We start from the raw sequence: 19564 nt of genomic DNA on the forward strand, positions 1-19564 counted from the left end.
GGTGCGAGGACCAAAACCTGAGCCCCACCACCCTGGGTTGGGGGGCCCAAAGCCAAAGCCTCACTGCCCCAGGTAGGGTGGTCAAAGCCAAAGCCCAAGGGCTTCAGACCCAGGCAGGGGGCCTGTAACCTGAGCTCTGCTGTCCAGGGCTGAAGCCCTTGGGCTTTGGCCTCAGGTGGTGGGGCTTGGGCTTCAGCCCCCAGCAAGTCTAACGCCAGCCCTGGTGACCCCATTAAAACGGGGTCACAATCCACTTTGGAGTCCCGACCCACAGTTTGAGAACCCCTGGTTTAGAGGAAGAGTGTGTGTGTGTGGGGAGGGGGGGGGGGGGCTGCTGAGCTGAATCAGGAGCAGAAGCAGCTGCTGCTGTTTCCTGCCCAGGCAAGGTCGGATTAACCTTTTGTGGGCCCCCAAAGAGGCAATGGAGCATGGCGTGGGGAGGTCAGTCCCCAGAGCGAGGGGCCAGCCAGAGGCAATGGGGCCTGGCGTGGGGAGGTCAGTCCCCAGAGCGAGGGGCCAGCCAGAGGCAATGGGGCCTGACGTGGGGAGGTCAGTCCCCGGAGCAAGGGGCCAGCCAGAGGCAATGGGGCCTGGCATGGCAGGGGCGGCCCCGCTCTTCCCAATGCGAGGGCACTATATACTAATCGGCAGTTGACAGACGCACAGTGGCCTGCCCAGCCCTGTGCTGCCAGCGTGTCCCTTCCCCTTGGGGGCAGTTCTACGCCACACCACACAGCCCCCCCTTCACTCAACACCCCCCAACTTCCTATGGCCAGAGCCCCCCCGGACCCACTATGCCCAGTGCCCCCCCAGACGCACCCACAAATGTACAGCGCCCTGCACAACACCACCACTGCCCACAGCCCCACAACTGCCCAGCACCCCCCGCAGAACCCCCACTCCCTAGTGCCCCAAAACACAGATCTTCCCTGCCCCTTCACAGCCCAGCCCCCCACCCCGACCCCCAAGAGACCCACTCCCCCACACCCTGCCTCTCGGCCACACTCATCAGCCTGCTGGAAGGCGACTGTCTGCCAGGCTGAGCCGGCAGCACAGCCAGGGCTGGTCCCGGGGCAGAGAATCGCTCCGGTCCCTCGGGAGTGGCGTGATCAGCCAGGCCAGGTCCTGCCCCAGCCAGGCTCCCTACAGACACACTTGCCTGGACGGGCCCAGCCAAGTCCTCCACATTGTCCCCCTGCCCCACCACCTGGCTGGGATTGGCCAGGCTTCTGCTCCAGTCCCAGGCGGCTCAGCTCCGGCGAGACAGGTGGGGCCCCACAGGTGGTAGGAAGCAGAGACTGCCCAGAGCCAGAGGTGCCCTGGGGTCTGGCCAAGGGGCTGAGAGGAGCAGGGGTTGGGGCCAGCGGGCGGAGAGGAGCCCTCGGCCAGATGGCGGGCAGGCCGAGAGGAGCAAGTGGTGGGCAGGGGGAGCCAGCAGGATCTTGGGGCACAAGCAGAGCAGACCGGGGGCCTCTTCTGAGCATGGGCCTGGCTCCATGGAGCCACAGTAAACCCGTCACTGGGCAGAGGTGTAGGAAAGCAACAGCAGGCCAATCTTAGGGGTGAGTGCTGTGGTCAGGAGGGCAGCATGGTCAGGAGAAAAGGAGCAGGGCAGGCCTCCGGTGTGAGGCTGCAGAAGGCAACTCGGGACAATGGGGAGGGAGCAGGACCCGGGGGTTGTGGGGGGGAGCCCGGGGAGACACTGGGCCCGTGTTCCCTCTAATTTTTTACATCCATGTGCAGAATTAATTTTGTTAATCGATATGGAGGTGGTGTGACACATCAGCTTCATATTGATGCACATAACAAAATTCATGTGGTGGGGGTGGGGCCAAGGGGTTTGGAGTGTGGGAGGGGACTCAGTGCTGGGGCAAAGGGTTGGGGTGTGGGGGGATGCGGGGTGGGGCCAGGGATGAGAGGTTTGGAGGTGCAGGCTGTCCCAGGGCTGCGGCAGGGAGAGAGGATTCCTCACCAGCCCCCCTCTAACCACAGCACTGGGGGCCGAGGGAGAGGCGCCTCTCCCCGCCGTGGCAGATCCGCGCTGGGGGAAGAGGCCTCTCCCCCGCTGAAGCCCTGAGCCCCTGCACAGGGCTTAATAGGCAGCCACGCAGCTTAGGAAACTTAGTAGCAGGGGTAGGGGCATCAAAATGCAAGTCCACCCAGGGCGCCATTTTTCACTAAGGCCGGCCCTGTTAGCTTGTTCTATTCATCCCATCTTACTGTGCAAATAAACAGACAGTGCCTGAGGGAAAAGAAATACAGTCTGCTGAATACCTTGAGGTGTGTGTGTGTGTGTGGGGAGAGGGAGGTGTCAAAGGATTTGTTCTATAGTCTGGAGGGATTCTCCACAACAGTGCTGATAAAGCCCAGACGTTCTGTATCACAAGCAGAAAGTTATTAAATTTACATTGATAAACATTCACTGTGAATGTACTGTACTCGGCTCTCCCTGAATAGTGATGTTCATGAGGAGTATCGACCTTGAATCTTAACAATCCATATCCAGTCGCTTGCCATCCTCCTTCTAACAAGCCAGACACAGGCCCACAGCATTTGTCTTGTGTTCAAAACAGGATGGTGGCAACATTGGCTGAAGTCCCTATTTAGCTCACTATTTATTTATGTGATCTAACAGTATACACCTAAGCCCAACAGGACCTGCATTTTAATAGTCTAAAACTGCCTCCCTGTCCTCTTTTGGTTAAAAAACTTCAGGCTTTCTTTATAAATCATGAAGAAACATAAGAGGTCACAAGCCCAGTTTTATTCCCTTTGCTGCAGGCCCATCCATCTTCTGGAACTGACTGGTTTCTATGTGGATCTTTTAGTGGTTTCATTGGTTTTAAGCAAATTAAAACTCAGTCTTTAGAAATGAAAATCATTGACAGATTTTATTCAGATGAATAGAACACCTTGGTGTATAACAGCACCATAAATAAGATATTACAATAGGAGAATGTGAAATTACCAAATGACTCATATCCTTGTAATAAGCAGCCTTAGGCATTTTGTCCTCTTTCCTTGCCTCATAACATTTTCAGTAAATTTGAACACTCAACACTGAAATTTCATGAACTTAAGCAAAAACTACAGATTAAATTAAAAATAAACCCTTGTTTTAAACCCGCAGGAACTAGGGCTTTGGCTACACTTGCTCTTCAAAGCGCTGCCGCGGCAGCGCTTTGAAGCGCTAAGTGTAGTCAAAGCGCCAGCGCTGGGAGAGAGCTCTCCCAGCACTGTCCGTACTCCACCTCCCTGTGGGGAATAACGGACAGCGCTGGGAGCCGCGCTCCTAGCACTGGGGCTTTGACCACACTGGCGCTTTGCAGCGCCGCAATTTGCAGCGCTGGAGAGGGTGTGTTTTCACACCCTGCTGCAGCGCTGCAAATTTGCAAGTGTAGCCAAGGCCTCAGGCTTTAAAACCTTCCCTTTTTAATGAGTATTGTATGCCAGTGCTGCACTGGTATAGCAGAATATACCCTCAAGCAGGCTTATTATAAGCGTATGCACTTCAGAACCTGAACAACATAGTCATTCACAGAACTGAAGATACATGTTCACTTCAGCTGTTTGACATGGTTGCTAAAAATGGGTGTGTTTTTAACACTTGGTAACTAATGTGTTAAAAAACTTAGTGTAGACAAAGCAAGTTGTAGTTTTAACACACATTAGCTGGTCAAAGTAAACCCCCGTATGTGTTAATCTTTTGCCTTCTTAGGCTATGTCTATACTATGACAAAGGGTGGGGTTTTAGTCTATTAGCTAACATAAGATCCCAGTGTAGACAAGGCAAGCTGTAGTTTTAACACTTTCTGGGGTTTATCTTGACTTAGGGTAACGACATTTCCCTATGCTGAATACGGGACACCTTGTAAAATTACTTGTATTCAAGCCAGTTCAACAGCAATCAATCCGAACTATGCAGTACAAACATTCAAATTAACATCAAGTTGACTGAGCCTGTTAAAAAGAAATACTTGCATAGTTGGATTCTTTATATTTACCTTCTTATCTTTAAGGCTTTAGGGTTCACATGGGGAGGGGTGACATACACACACCTAGCCCCCACATACACAGAGAGAGGTGACACACACACACACACACCTGTACACCTCTCTCATACAGCAGGGGTGACTGACCAGCCCTCCCCTCCATGCCTGGCTGGGCCCCCAGGATGGACCTGCGTCTCCTGGTACCTGGCGCCACGTCCCAAGGCAACACTTGGGGGGGGGCACGCAGGGTCACAGGCCCCCTCTCTCCAGATTTCTGCCAGGGTTCACATCAGAATGTGGCCAGCAGCAGCCTTTCAGCACTGTGCAGGAGGGAAGGGATGGGAGCTGCTTCCAGCTGTGGGGGGAGAGGGGAGGAGGAGGAAAAAGAGGACAACTTGGTCTGTGTCTTTCCAGAGCTCATCTCTTCTCCCTCCCCGCCAGTGTGGCTGGAAGAAGCTTGTCCCTTCGTGCCCGCACAGTGTTGAAAGGCAGCTAACACCTCCAGGTTGCTGCTGGCCACTGACATAACCCAGCCCCCTCTGGCTACAGCACGGGCAGGAAGGGGTTAAGCCCTAAGGATGCCTTGTGCATCAGGGCCCGAGGAACCTGACTGCAGGGACTTCAGCAAACTGGGTCATGGAGCAATCCTGCTCTCGCTGGGGACAGGACTCAGGGAGTGGGTGCTTAGCCCTGGGGGCTGCTGTGGAGCCTGCAGGTTCGGGTCTTGAACAGGCTGGAAATCGCTTCCCCCCTTTACAGTTTGCCTTGTCTACACTAGGATCTTCTGTTAGCCAATGTGCAAGCCCACATTTATCATAAAGTGTAGACACAGCCTAAGAAACGAAGAGATTTTTAATCAGACTATTAGTTAACTATTGTAACCTCCAATGTGCAATTAACATTTTGGAGACAGGAAACTTTTGTTAAAGATTCAGCATCTCTGCCCCTTCCATTAAGGCAAGAGCTATACATCCTCAGATATACACAACCAATCCAACAAAACATGGGAAGATAAGTTTAGTCCTCATATCTCAGATACAAGCAACAAAAAATGTCTTTTAGAAACCCCTTTCAGGCATACTTTTTACATACGACAGGAGTCCAAAAGAAACCAATTTATTAAAATCCTGAGGTCATCTTTAAGACATGAGTAGCCTTGCCCACAAATTGCATGAGAAAATAGTGTGGCATTTTACTGAGATAACTAAGGCCAGAATAAACTTTTGCAAACTGGAAGTGAAATTTACAGCGAAAACTGCTGTCAATTAATAGCACAGATACACAAGTGGGTTGCCAACTTCTTTACGTTTATTTTTAAGATTTCTTTTTCCAGCAGAAAAACTACACCCCCAAGAAAATGTGTAACACTCTTCCTTATTGCTCAGCCCTGGATTTCTTCAGAACTGCTGCTGCTAGGGAACAGTGATTTAAGGTGAAGAGAGAATGCACAGCACTGTCCACTAGAGGACATAGCATCAAACAGCTAATGCAGCATCAAAATCCCATGAGATCTTTACTCCTGGGGGCATTCTGCGCCAAAACATTAAAAATTCTGCGCACAATATTTTAAAATTCTGCAAATTTTATTTGTCAAAATAACACTACATAACACCGGTTTCAATTATTTTGGTAATTTATTTCAAAATACCTGGCAGAAAATATGTCTGTAACAATACAGACACACACAAAAATTCCCCCCAAGAAGCAGAGAGTTAAATAAACCCCTATGACAATATAGTTCCTATTTTTCTGCCCTCTTCCCCCACACAGAGCCCAGACGGGGGGCCAGACACCCACACACACTCCCTCCGAGCCCACCACAGCCAACACACCTAAACCCCCTTCCCCCCATAGCCCAGCCACAGGGACCCCCCCATAGCCCAGCCATGGGGACCCCTGGCCCCGATACCAGTACCCCCCCTCAGAGCCCAGCTGCAGGTCCCCCCCTTGCCCAGATACCCACACTCCCTCCTCTCCCCCCTAAGAATCCAGCCCAGATATCTGCACCCCTTCTGCCCCAGAGCCCAGCCACAGGGCCTCGGCCCCCTTGCCCGGATACCCACACTCCCTCACTCCCCAGAGATCCAGAGGGAAACACAGCCTGATGCTCGGTCCTAGGCTTGCATGGAGTTTCCTGCGCACTACTGCCTCCTTCCCTCAGGCCGTGCTGAAAACTGCAGCTGCCAGGAACCCTTTAGCTCAGTGATTCTCAAACTTTAGCAACCTGAGGACACCCATTTTGATTTAAAACTTTTCACAGACCCCCCAAGCCTCCCACTCAGCCCTAGGTTCCACCCCACCTCTTCCCCCAAGGCCCCACCCCACATCTTCCCAATCCTGCTCCACACCTGCCCCTTCTCTTCCCCACCTTTCTGACCCCTTCCCCCCCGAGCCTGTCCCATCCCCGCTCCTCCCCCAGTGCACGCCACTCCAGTGCACGCCACTGAACAGCTGTTTCTCGGCTTGCAGGAGGTGCTGGGAGGGAGGAGTAGTTGAGGGAGGGAGGGGAGGGGTTGATCAGCAGGGCCTACGGACTCCCTGGAGTACCCTTGCAAACCCCCGTTTGAGAAACACTGCTCTAGCCCCCCCCCCCCCCCAGCACTGTCTTCCATGTGTGAACTGGGCTCTGCTGGGTCCAGTGGCCCCTAGTGGCAGCTAGCAGCACTGCAGCCCATTTGTGTGGGGAAAGGAAATTCTGCACGCAGCATGTTAATTTCTGCAAAATTCTGCATTGCACAGTGGTGCAGAATTCCCTCAGCAGTATATCTTGCTACCTAATCTGATTTAAGAGCACAAATTCACAGATTTTAAAGCCAAAGAGGAGCCATCTGATCATCTAGTCTGCCCTCCTGCATACACAGGTAGAATTTTACCCAACAGAGCCTGGTGTGGAGGAAATATTCTTCCCTACTATGTACATGAACACTAACTAGAAAAACAACCAGTGGCTGAACTACAGCTGCCTTTTTAAAATGCATCCAGTCTTTATTTAAAAAGACTCCAAATGATGGAGAATTTTCTGCATCCCATGGTACTCTGGTCCAGTGGTTAATTATCCTCACTGTTAAGAACTTGAAACTTATTTTCTGTTTGAATTCTTCTAACTTCATAGATTTTAGGACAGAAGGAACCAATAAGGAACCAGCTGACCTCCTGTATAATGCAGGCCACAGATATTCACCAAGCGATTCAAGCACTGAGCCCCTAACTTCAGGTGCAGTGAGAGCACATCTTGATTTAAAGTCTTCTAACCATTGGATATTGTTATTCCTCTGCTAGACGAAAGTACTCCTTTAATGTCATCTTTTCTCCCTTTGTAGTGTATCAGAGGGGTAGCCGTGTTAGTCTGGATCTGTAAAAAGCAACAAAGAGTCCTGTGGCACCTTAAAGACTAACAGATGTATTGAAGCATAAGCTTTCGTGGGTGAATGCCCACTTCATCAGATGCATGTGTAAGTCATTCTAGATTATATAATTACAGTTGTTCCTGTTGAGCTTCTTATATTTCCCATTATGAAGCATGTTTTTCAGTCTTACAGATCTTCTCTGAAACCTTCTCTAAGTTTTCAACATCCTTTTTAAACTGTAAAGACCGGAACTGGACACAGTATGCCAGCAGTGAGCATACCAATACCTAAAGAGAGGTAATACTGTCTTCCTGCTCCTGCTCCATATTTCCTTATTTAAATATCCAAGGATCATGTTAGTTCTTTTGCCTCAATCACATAAACATTTAAAAATTTCAGGAACATGGTTCAGAGCCCAGCGTGGAATAGTTATGTTAAGCCAAAACGTCTTTAAGAAAGCCTAACATCTTGAACAATTTTCCTCCCATTTGCTCCTTTTCTCCTGCGAAATTTATAGTGAGATGCTTAAGCTTTTTATTGAGAAAGACTTATTTCATAATTGCAATAGGACTCCAGGGCACATTAATGGGCAATGCACACCTAAATGTTGACAGAATGAGATGTTACCCAGAAGTATACCATTGCATGCTGCTGCCTAATATTGGATTCACTATCTACACAAATGTAAACTACTGGACAGGAAATGCATTTTTGCACTGGCATCAGGAGAGCAGACCAGACAGCTATTCTGCAGCAGAAGGTGGTTTACGACTGAATATATTTATATTTCACACATTAAGGGTAAGCAAACAGTAGGTGCACGTAATTAAAATCACACTCAGAAGTGTGAAAATTATTAATTTCAATTCACTAACAGGATTAAAAGATGATCCACAAATCTAATGGTCCAAACCAAGGTGCATTCAAATTTAAAACCTACCAAGAACATACCTTATTTCTTTGGCAGATCCTGAAGTCTAGGCCCACAAATCAGCTATTACTTGCTGCAAATACCCAGCATGCACTATGTTGGTGATGTCTTACACTACTGACCTAAGCTTTATCCTTACAGTGGTTCCAGCAAGTTCCTGTTTTGCTGGGGCCAGGTGAGGCCAGTTTGCAGCCACTTAGCAACTAGGCACTTTAGCCATCATTCTGTGCTCCAGAATCTAAACTGGGATTTTATTTTTTTAAAACAAATTGGGCTTGTGACATTTTTTAAAAACACCTTTGATACATAAGGGTGGCAACAACCCCCCTTTTTAAATTAAAAAATTGTATCACAAATGTCAAACTTTAGTCTTCCCTGGTTTTGCTGGAGGAGGGTAGGCCTCAGAGGTTGTATATTGGCTTATACCTTAATTAAGGAGGCAGAGATGTTGAGTCATAAGCAGACTTCCTGCCCCCAAAATGTACATTAGTCACTGAGGTTAAATAGGTGTTACCAAAAACTAACATAAAAGATTTAAACACTAACTGAATTCTTCCCCTCTTGCTCAACTTTCACACTCTAAGCTCTTGTGATGTCACTGTTTTACTAAATCTCCAGTCATCACGTGCTAGGCTCTAAAGAAAAGAATTTCTAACGTGAGAAACAAGCACTGAAAATTCACTTTGTAAAAACTGTTCGGGTCTTAGTAAAAAAGGTCACAAACTCATTTTTTCCTCTTTGTAACTCACCTTTAAGAGCCTGTTCTGTATGGTTGCAAACATCAACTTTTAAAATGTAAGTCAAGTGTCCTTGATACTGAGGTCTGTCTGAATCTACAAATTAACAAACAGCTCTAAGAAATGGGAACTGCTCACATTCATATCCATGGGGCGTTGGCTAATATCGTGATTTCAACATGAACTCCGATGTACCTATTTCACTGCTGATCAAAGCAGCAGAGAAAGGAGATGCGCAACCATATTAAGATCTGTGACTGGCACCTATTTTGGCATCATGAGAGAGCTGATGCTTGGGAGAATAACACTTATTTTATCCTCCAGATCTCACCCTACTGTTTTAATATTGCAAAGTTTGAAACTGTTTATTACACAGGATAACGGACTAACTTTAGAAGAGACCCTGTATTACAGAATCCAGTTCCAATGGGATTTGTGGTAGGTTTGATATAGTGCACGCTGGATTTCAACATGTAGCATACAGCAATCCTATGTGGGCCTAAATTTCAGGACCTGTAGAAAAAACAAGATACATTCTTAAAAAGTTACATGATCCTCTTAATAGTGGGTACCTACAAAATTCATTAAAAGTTCAGTTTTAAGAGGCTTAATCTTATTAGTCACCTTTAGAAGGGACAGCATAGCTACCTGCCTTGTCTTTGCAGTGGAGCAGGCCAGGATTAACTCCAGTTGTGTGATAGGTGTGAAAGCCCAAGGGCTTGTCTTCGCATTCAGTGCTACAGCTGCACTGCTGTAGCGCTATAGTGAAGATGCTACTACGCTGATGGGAGAGCTTCTCCCATTGGCGTAGTAAATCCACCTCCCCGAGAGGTGGTAGATAGGTCAATGGGAGAAGCTGTCCTGTCGACGTAGTGCTGTCTACAGAGGAGGTTAGGGTTGGTATAACTACGTTGCTTATGAGGTGTGGATTTTTCACACCCCCAAGCAACATTAGTTAAGTCCACTTAGGGCTTGGCTACACTGGCGCTTTACAGCGCTGCAACTTTCTCGCTCAGGGATGTGAAAAAAACACCCCCCTGAGCGCAGCAAGTTACAGTTGCAAAGCGCCAGTGTGAGCGCGGCTCCCAGGGCTGTAAGCTAATCCCCGCGGGGAGGTGGCGTATGTGCAGCGCTGGGAGAGCTCTCTCCCAGCGCTGGCACTGCGACCACACTCACACTTCAAAGCGCTGCCGCGGGAGCACTCCCACGGCAGCGCTGTGCAGCTCTAAGTGTAGCCATTCCCCTTAAGTCTGAAGTGTATACCTGGCTCAAGTTAAATGCTCCTCCTTCTTTGGGACATCAGTGAGTTGCTATTTATGTAGCACACTGCAAATGCACTGCATGTTTGAAGAGACCACTGCTACAAGATCCTCCCCTTTTCATACGTTGCAATAAACATTCAGCATAAAAACTATGACTTGTAACAAATGGGAACTCTGCCAAAATGCAGTAGGACTCTGCATTTTTAATGGATCCAAGGCTAAGAGGAGGTTGGGGGGAGGGGGAGGGGAAGAGCAAGATTCTAAAGTTGGGCCCACACAAAAAACTAAACACAAACAAGCCTTCCTTTGCTAGGTAATAGTTACACAAGCTACTGAAAGCTACAAAAATATATGGATAAGCTCACCCAGTCCATTCCTTTGGCGTGACAACTCATTTCCCCACAGTGCCCAGGCGTAAGAACAAGTGACTTGTAAAATCAGTGAGATCCTAAGAAAATTTTACAGTGGGTGACTGGTAAGTAGGTTGCAAGAACAAAGGAAAATTATATTATCTATCTATATATCAATAGCAGACATGTACTAAGGTCAAACTTCTCATGTATGTATCCTTAAGGCATAATACCCTGTCATAACCATTGTACAGAAGCTCACAACACCCCTACTATTACTGAGTTAAATAAATATGATGCCCAGTTTACAGAAAAGAGCAAGAGCTAAAGGTTAAATGACTTACCCCAGTACAAACTGCAGTTAGTAGCAGTGTGCTCTGTGTACACTAGGGAGGACACAGGAATTGTCTTCTGGACAAGCATTCTGACACCAAGCAACTAAAGCAAGCCAACAGAGGAAGTGATTTTTTTTCTTTCACACTGTAATAACTCATCCTCTCTGGATAGGTGCTGGAACTAGAGGTGCTGAGGGTACTTCTGCACCCCTCTGGCTTGAAGTGGTTTCCATCATATACAGAGTTTACAGTTTGGTTCAATGGCTCTCAGCACCCCCACTACACAAGTTGTTCCAATTGTTCCATCACTCCAGGGTGGGGGGGCAGTAATAGGAACTGGTGGGTTGTGTTAACATTGAGCTAATGCAGTTATTGAAGAGAATGAAAGCTCTCGCTAAACACTCAGCACTCAGTCCCTGTTCAGTTAAGAGCTGGATCCACATCTCTGGATCCTCCACAGAGACAAAGAAAACAAGACTTGACATTCCTGGCATTTCCAGGGTAGCACAAAAAACAAACAAACAGTCTCAACTTTTAAAGCTAAAAATGGCACAAACCCTGTTTTTTGCTCTCCGGGTCACCTTTTATTTTCACCTTTTATATCTAAACACTTCTAAGGATCAATGTTAAAATAATATTTTGCATTTCAACTTGGAACGTCCTGAACATTTTAGAACAGGTAAGTAGTGTGCCTGGCACTGTGAAGTTAAGAGTCAGGTAGTCCTTTCCCTAAAGATTTTACAGTAGAAGATAAGTGGACCACATCATCAGCTGTTGCTAACTAATGTACCTCCACTGATTTCAAGGGAGCTATGCCAATTTACATCAGATGAGATTGGCCCAGATAGCTTTAGATATGAAACAGACTAAAGCTAGGATTCACTGATCTGCAAATTTACAGGAGAGACATGCTTTCCCCCATGTTCCTCAGCATCTTAACTTTCCAACTTGCACCCATGAAATAGAAACACAACATCTTCCCTTGTTCAGCCAGAGTAGAAACTGCAAACTCTTGTCTAGCCCTTAGAAAAAGCTGCATCAGGAGTTGTGAACACTAAGGCTGTGTCTACACTAAAGATCTTACAGTGGCACAGCTGTAGTGCTGCAGCTGCATTGCTGTAAAGGCATGGCTACACTTGCAGATGTAGAGCAATGGGAGTTAAACCAGCTTTCGGAGACCACAGCAGGGAAAACGCTGTGGAAGTGCACTCGTGTGGCCACGTTAGCAGCTCTTACAATGCCAACAAGAGCAGTGCACTGTGGTAGCTATCCCAGCGTTCAAGTGGCTGCAACATGCTTTTCAAATGCGGGGGGTGGGGTGGAGTGTACAGGGAATGTGCTGTGTGTATGTGAGGGAAGAGAGTGTGGGTTTTTGGGGTGCTGAGAGTGTGTCAGCATGCTTGTAAGTTCAGACCCCCCCACCCACCGCTCTCTCACACACTCACAGCAATCAACGTTCCACACTAATGGCTTGCTTTGTTCCGGAGCAGATAAGCATGCTGGGTGTCAGAAACAGAGTTTTGAAAGGAGATATGATTCCAAAACAATGACAAGAGTGGCCACTTGACTTAAGGGGATTATGGGACATTTCCGGAGGCCGATCAAAGCGCAGTAATGCACCACCTCATTCACAATGACCCTGGGGCGTTTCAGCCAAGGCACAAGCAGCGTTATGCTTCTGGTGGAGGCAGATTACCAGGAGCGCTCCAGCTGCAGAGTCCAGGCGCTCTAAGTGCCTTGCCAGTGTGGACAGGTCGGGAGTTAGGGCACCTGGGGCTGCTTTAATACGCTCTAACTTGCAAGTGTAGCCAAGCCCTAAGGTCTCCGTACAGCTGCTCTAAGCTGTTAATTAAACCACCCCCAATGAGAGGTAGTAGCTATGTTGGCAGGAGAGAGTTCTCCTGTAGACACAGCGCTGTCACACCGGCACTTCTGTCAGTGTAACTTATGTCGATTGGGGTGTGTTTTTTCACACCTCTGAGTTTTATCGACAAAGGTGCTAGTGCAAACATAGGCTAAGCATCTGTACTATTTACTCATGATTTCCAAAACAATCTTTGCCTTTCTTTTATAAACTGTCTCAATAATTGCTTTTACAGAATCCAAATGAGACTGGGACTTATTCTGAAATGCAAGTTAGTTATAATTTGCTTAATGATCAACTCAAATAGTCCAACCTAATGTTTGTAAGAAGGAAGACTTTAACCCAGGTGTGTCCTGCTGAAGGAGTCTGAAACATTAGTAATCAACAGTGGTCTAATAGCCTACCTATTCAATAAGCACCTTATGTCCCAATTACTAACAACATCTGCAAAACCAGGAATGGGTCAAATTGCCATGCAGTAGGGAGTCTTGGATTTTTTCCTCTGAATCTCAAACAGCTTCATTCTTCCTTGTTCATGCAAACATTTGAGGCATAGTCAGAATACTCATTAGGTAGCAGTTACCACCACATTTCAAGGCACTAAACCAGCTTTCACAAACATAAAAGAATAGGTCAGATCGGTGTTTTTAATCAGTCTGACTTCCATGGTCCTTTGACTCAGTTAGTGCTCTCCAAATGAACTTTGATTTCACAAGAGCCAAGTTTAATCTCTTGTGAATGCTACTGGAGCAGCACTGTTACCCGGCAACTCTTGCACCAGGGGAGCCTATCTGTGGAAATGCAACTTGTTTACATTCCTTTCAGAAGCCACATGCTGTTTCGACAGTTTATCAAGATGTAACTTGATAACTGACATTTATCTAAACTGTTCACTTTATTGGCTCTTGAAGCAACTCTTCACATTTAATGTGAAAGACATCAGCCTAAGGATCCCACTGTCTGTGTCAGTCTAGTATTTCCCCTAAGCGTGTCTGTCAAGGCAAATAACACTATTATGTTCAATTCTGGCAGGTGGAATTAATAGTTCCGTCCTAAGTGCGTGAAAGAAAACAAGCCAGTACACTGAGCTCCATTACCCTAGTAACAGCAACAATTCATAATTCATGATGTGATACGTAGTGCCTTGAAGCAATTAAAATTCATTTAGGGATTTACCTTTGCAATGTCCCAGGTGAACTGCAATGCAAAGCAAACATAACTAGATCTCATTCTTTCCTACTTTATAATCTTTAAAATTTCATAGATTTCAAGGCCAGATGAGACCATTATGATAGTCTAATCTGACGACCTGCATATACAGGCCAGAGAACCTCACCCAGTAATACCTGGACAAGATCCTATCAGTCTCTCAGGAAAGTATTTTCCCTATGAAAGACTGTCATTCCTTTTCATCAGGACAAAAGAGTGTCCATAATATAGATGGCTCAAGCAAGAATGTCTGGTTCAGCAATCCACACCCTTCACTGGTGAATAGTTTGAGGGGGTTTTTTTTAATATAAGGATACTTAGGAGTCCTTATATTGTGCTTTTCATCACTAGATCTCAAAGGCGGTCAGTACCGTTACTCCCCTTTCAAAGAGCAGGATGCACAGTTAGGTGAAGTAAGTTGCTCAAGGTCAACCAGCAGTCCAGTGGCAGAGTCAAGAATGGAACTCGGGTCTCTTGAGTCCCAGGGCCGTATTCTAACCACTAGGCAACATTGCTATGAAGAGAAACCAGAATACAGATAGATTTTGGGGGGTAGGGAAGGGGGAAGACAAATATAACAAAAATTAAAACTTACCTTAAAAAATGCAAACCATTTGTAATCATTTATTACAACTTCAAAGCCTTGATTGTAAATTATGGTGAAGAAGCCAAAATTGCCCAGATCATCTTGAGCTACAGCCACCTTCTGAAGAGTCACAACTACTTTATTTTCCACAGGTCCTGCAGAGATGAGAGAGTTTTTACATGGATGGGTTAAAACAGAAATTTACTATGCCACTTACAAACTTACATTACCAGACTTGAAAATAAAATACTGGCCTTAGGGCTGCTGTGTAAAATATGTCTCATGTGACATGCAGCAAGCACTAGGCAGATAAACTTTTATCGGGATCAGTTTTTTGCTTGATACATTTTTCCTTTTGGTGCACTAGACTTTTTTCAGAGACTTATGGTTTTTATATATCTGGGTTTGGCATGTGAGAAGTACTGAGCACCTGTTGCAGGAATAGGTTTATTTTACTGCAGTGGAATCTATTACAGAAGCTTCCTTAACTCTGGATATTAATAGCAGTGAAATGATTGGCCCAATCACAGCAAAGCTATAAGTGGCTTCTTAACACACATCTGTGGCTAGGTATTATCAGTGCTCTGCCATTTAGTGCCATGCAGCCTAGAACAGACGTTGCATGGCAGTTCCAACAGAGGCACCCTTCCTCGTCTCAGAATCCCTCCTCCAAGCTTGCTTCCCACAACTAAAATCTCAAGAGAAGCAGCAGAGCACCAGTCAGATTGAAAATAAAAGATGGCCAACCCAGAAATATATGAAAGAGAAAATGACCTCTCCTCAGGGCAGTTCTCTCCCGCCTCCCTTCCCTGTAGATGGTAAACTCCTTCAGGCTATGAAGTGCCAAGTGGCACAATAGAGCTATATTATACCACCCATACACACCCAGGGAATGGGGAGGGAAGAGTCCCAGAAGTCTGCCATCAAGATGGAGGCAGGTGAGTGAAATGCAGAGAATGGATGGTGGAGTGAGTGGAAGGAGAATGGAATTTAGGGCAGGAACAAATAAAACTCCCACGGGGCAATATGAGGAAGAGACCCAATTTTAGATGACTTATGTGCATTCCCCATATTGGGCTGGGGGAGAAGGCAGCTGTTGGACAGTTTCACCAATGGCACTTGATTAAATTCACATCCACAAAGGACATTTAAAATATTTTTGAAACCATTTTTAAATACGCGGCGGCAATCAAATTTGCACATAGCCATGTTCCAAACCACTGTAATTGTTTTAAAAGAAAAGGTCCCTGGCCTGGATCAACTGCTGTGACTGACTTTTAGATGCCTAAAAGTCACAGTCTGAGTCAGGCACCCAGGCTCCCCAAACAAGGCATGATGAGAGACAGGTGCCTTAGAATGTGATCCACAAACTGTAGCAAGCTGGGCAGGGAGATGCCTAAACGAGCCAATGGGAGATGTTGATGACAGGAGTGCGTCTAAGGCTATGGCTACACTTAGCGCTCCCGCGGCAGCGCTTTGAAGTGCGAGTGTGGTCGGAGCGCCAGCGCTGGGAGAGAGCTCTCCCAGCGCTGTCCGTACTCCACCTCCCTATGGGGATTAACGTACAGCGCTGGGAGCCGCGCTCCCAGCACTGGGGCTCTGATCACACTGGCGCTTTGCAGCGCTGCAACTTGCAGCGCTGGAGGGGGTGTTTTTTCACACCCTGCTGCAGCGCTGCAAATCTGCAAGTGTAGCCATGGCCTAAGATCCACCCTTTCAGAGAGAGGCACCTAAGCTCCAGCTGTAGGCGGTGCCTATCTCTGGTCTGAAACCAGGGGAAGACAGTTATTCCTCTGCCTAACTTGTGGGTATAGGACCAATCCAGTAGGTGCACTCAGAGGCTGAACCCCACGCAAAACATTTAGGCCAGGGGCTAAAGTACTCGCCTGGGATGTGCCCTGGGATGTGGGAGACCCTCATTACAAGTCCCTCCTCTGCCAGGTGAGAAAGGATTTGAACAGAGATCGGCTACCTGGCAGGTCGCAGGGCAGGACAAGAGGCAACAGGTCTAAACTACAGCATAGCAGATTTAGATTAAATCTCTGGAAAAACTTCCTAACTGTAAAACCAGTAGGACAATGGAACAGACTGCCTAGGGAGGTTGTGGAAGCTTCTTCACTGGAGATTTTCAAAAGGAAGCTGGATAGCCATCTGATAGCAATCCTGCATCTTGGCAGGGGTTATCCTAGATGACCCTTGTGGTCCCTAACCCTTCTAATCCTATAGTTCTATGATTCTAAGGCAGCTCCCTGCTCTGTGGATCGCTCTGGGGCTTAGGAGTCCTGGCATATTTACACTTTGAGATTGGGTGTTGTTGGTGTCCCTAGGCCTAAGTGAACCAAAGTTGTGACTCTAGGCCTGAGTAAACCAAAATTCTTCCATGCTGTGAACTTTAACCAGCCTAAGATGCTAATAAACAGCAAGCAAAATGTGTAACTGTCAGCTTTCTTAGCTTGCAGCTGCAGTATAGCTCGAAACAGCAAAAAGCAGCAGTAAGACGAGGGAAAAGGGGGAGGAAAGTCTGCATGCGTCTGTGCTGTGAAGGCCATAGATAAACATGCGAATGAGAACAGTTCTAACAAGCTACATTATAGTGTTAAGTGTAACTGTTGCAAGGGGGAGGGAGGAAGGGGAAAAACAAGGGGGGTATAAATGCTGGGACCCCGCCTGCGTGCGGGTGTGCAGGATTTGAGATTGCTTTTTCTCCCTGGCACCTTATTTGAGCTCAAATAAACTTGGTTTGCTTCTCCACCCTGGTGTGTTAATTAGTGCAACGCACACCGGGCAACAAACCCCGCTGTTGCCCCTTCTCGGGCCCTTTGGGCCGGCAACAGTGTGATTCCTTGATTGAGGAAATATACCCATGCTAACAATAAAGCAGAACAGTGGCAGCACAAGAGGTGGGCGGGGCTAGCAGAATCTATGATAGGCCCTAACTGGGGTGATTAGCCCCTCCCCCACACTGCTTGCACTACAGCAACCATTTTTAGTCCAGGAGGTTGAGGAGAGCTAGCCTGTGTCCCTCCTTAAGCTGGGCATTAATCACACACTCAGCTCAAAGTGTAGAATATCCCTAGAGTGACGCAGCCTGGTGTATGCCCAGAGGCAGGGTCAGGCACACTTTACTGCAAAAATGTAGGTGCCAAGCAAATGTAAGCACCTACAGGGTTAAGCTGCAGTCAAGCAGAAGTTTTATAGATCACAGTGGCTTCTAAAAATGGTAATTAGGTACCTAAATCTGGGCGTTAGAGACTTTAAGTATCTTTGTGAATGCAGGCCCCTACCCCTATTAGAAAAGATATCCAAGACTAACTGCAACCACTTTTTAAACACAAAAGTAGCAGTCTTGTTCCTGACATAAGCAAGGTAAAAAAGACAAGTAAAATGAAATCAGACGTAACTTTCCTATTTAAAGTTACAAGTCTTAAAAACCACAAATTACTCACATTTGTAGGCTTGGTTTACTTGTAACCAATGTGCCCTTTAGCATCGCATGGTGAGAGGGGAGGGAAATTCCATTGTTAGTCCCTATTCCCATTCTAACCTGAACTTGTCATAACATATTGCTGCTTAGTAACAATCAAAATGCCTAAATTTGGAAGAGAAAAGTTCTGAAACAGTTTTTACAGCTCACATTCAGTTCCCTACAGAATTGCGGGGGCTAACACCCAATTTCTCATTCTACTTCCTCTTTTGATATCTGAATTGATACATCAGAGTGGGAATTTCCTAACAGGCCAGCTGAAAATTAACCAGAAACAAGTCATTTAAAGAGAAGAAACAAATACACAAGTTTCCACGGAGTTCTTAGGGGGTCCAAGGGCCACGTAATCCAGATAATCCCTTTTACGAAAATATCCCGTGTGGTTTTAGTTTCCCACTAAATAAATTAGGGGGACAGCATGGGGGGGGGGGAGGGGGGAAAGGATCTGTTCAAACAGGAGTGGATCAGACATGCCGCACGGTTTTTAAAAAGCCAGGGGGGACAGAACGTGTTTTGCCAACACTCTTAAGGGACCAAGGGGGCTTTTTTGTTCGTTTAAAAAAAAGGATTTTAACTAAAGCGTGTTTGTCTGAGATTGTCACAAGCTGATTATCGGGCTGGCCAGAGGAAAAAAGGCAAAAAGAAAGAGAAAACCGGGTGGAGAAAGGGGTGGAATAAATGCCCCCCAGCACTTACCCATCTCGGAGCAGTTAATGTGGCGGTTCTGGCCCCCTTTCCCCACGTGGAAGATCCAGGTGCCCTCCAGGTCCGCAAAGCTGCAGTTGGCCGGGGTGTCGGCCAGCGACCCCCGGAGCTGGCAGAGCAGGAGGACGGGGAAGAGGCACCATGCTAAGCGCCCCATGCCTGCGGGCGGCGGCTCCACACGGCCCCGCTGCTGGGGGAGCCGAGCTGGACCGGGCGGCGCGGAGACAGTCCAGCAAGGGCAGCAGCAGCAGCAGCAGCGGCCTCCCTCCCGCAGCTCTACGCGCTACCGGGTTGGGGCCGCCGGGGATCCAGGGCCAGACCCGCCCCGCCCCGGAGGGGTCACGTGGAGAAGGGGAACGTGGCCTCTTCAGCTGGCCTGCTGGGTGCAGCAAGGCGGATACAGCAGCAAACCCAGCTCCCTCGTGGGGTGTCAGGTCTGTTATCCCCGGCTAGCCGCGCACCGTCCCCCAGCATCATGCATGAGCTTCCCCAGGGCTTCAGACAACACGGAGCCAGAGGCAGAGACTTTGCTGTAGCAGATCCGCCCCCACTGAACAAGCTGCGGGCTGGCGCTGGGCAGGAAAGGGTGTATTTTCTTCCCTTTAAAAAAAAATCACCCCTCGCTTCCCCCCCCCAAACATTTCATTTTTGACAAAGTCCTCATTGAAGTACAACGACAATCTTTAGTCAAACATTTCAAGAGATGGGGCAAAACCAATGTTGCCAGTTCTTCCCTCTTCCACCTCCCACTGAATTTGGGGT

At 47.4% G+C, this 19564-nt stretch overlaps 1 protein-coding gene across 1 annotated transcript in view; it reads right to left on the reverse strand.

Moving 5' to 3' along the window:
• CTSC (cathepsin C) overlaps window positions 1-19095 on the reverse strand; it is a 36775-nt gene extending 17680 nt beyond the window's left edge. The window contains exons 1-2 of the mRNA XM_039541400.1: window positions 18794-19095; window positions 14623-14768 (exon numbers count right to left, since the gene is read on the reverse strand). Of these exons, the coding sequence (XP_039397334.1) occupies window positions 14623-14768; window positions 18794-18959 (312 nt within the window). The 5' untranslated portion in view covers window positions 18960-19095. The remainder of the gene's footprint in view (window positions 1-14622; window positions 14769-18793) is intronic.
• Window positions 19096-19564: the final 469 nt, after the last annotated feature.

The sequence above is a fragment of the Mauremys reevesii genome, linkage group 1, assembly GCF_016161935.1.
Source record: "Mauremys reevesii isolate NIE-2019 linkage group 1, ASM1616193v1, whole genome shotgun sequence".
In the NCBI taxonomy this organism is placed as follows: domain Eukaryota; kingdom Metazoa; phylum Chordata; order Testudines; family Geoemydidae; genus Mauremys; species Mauremys reevesii.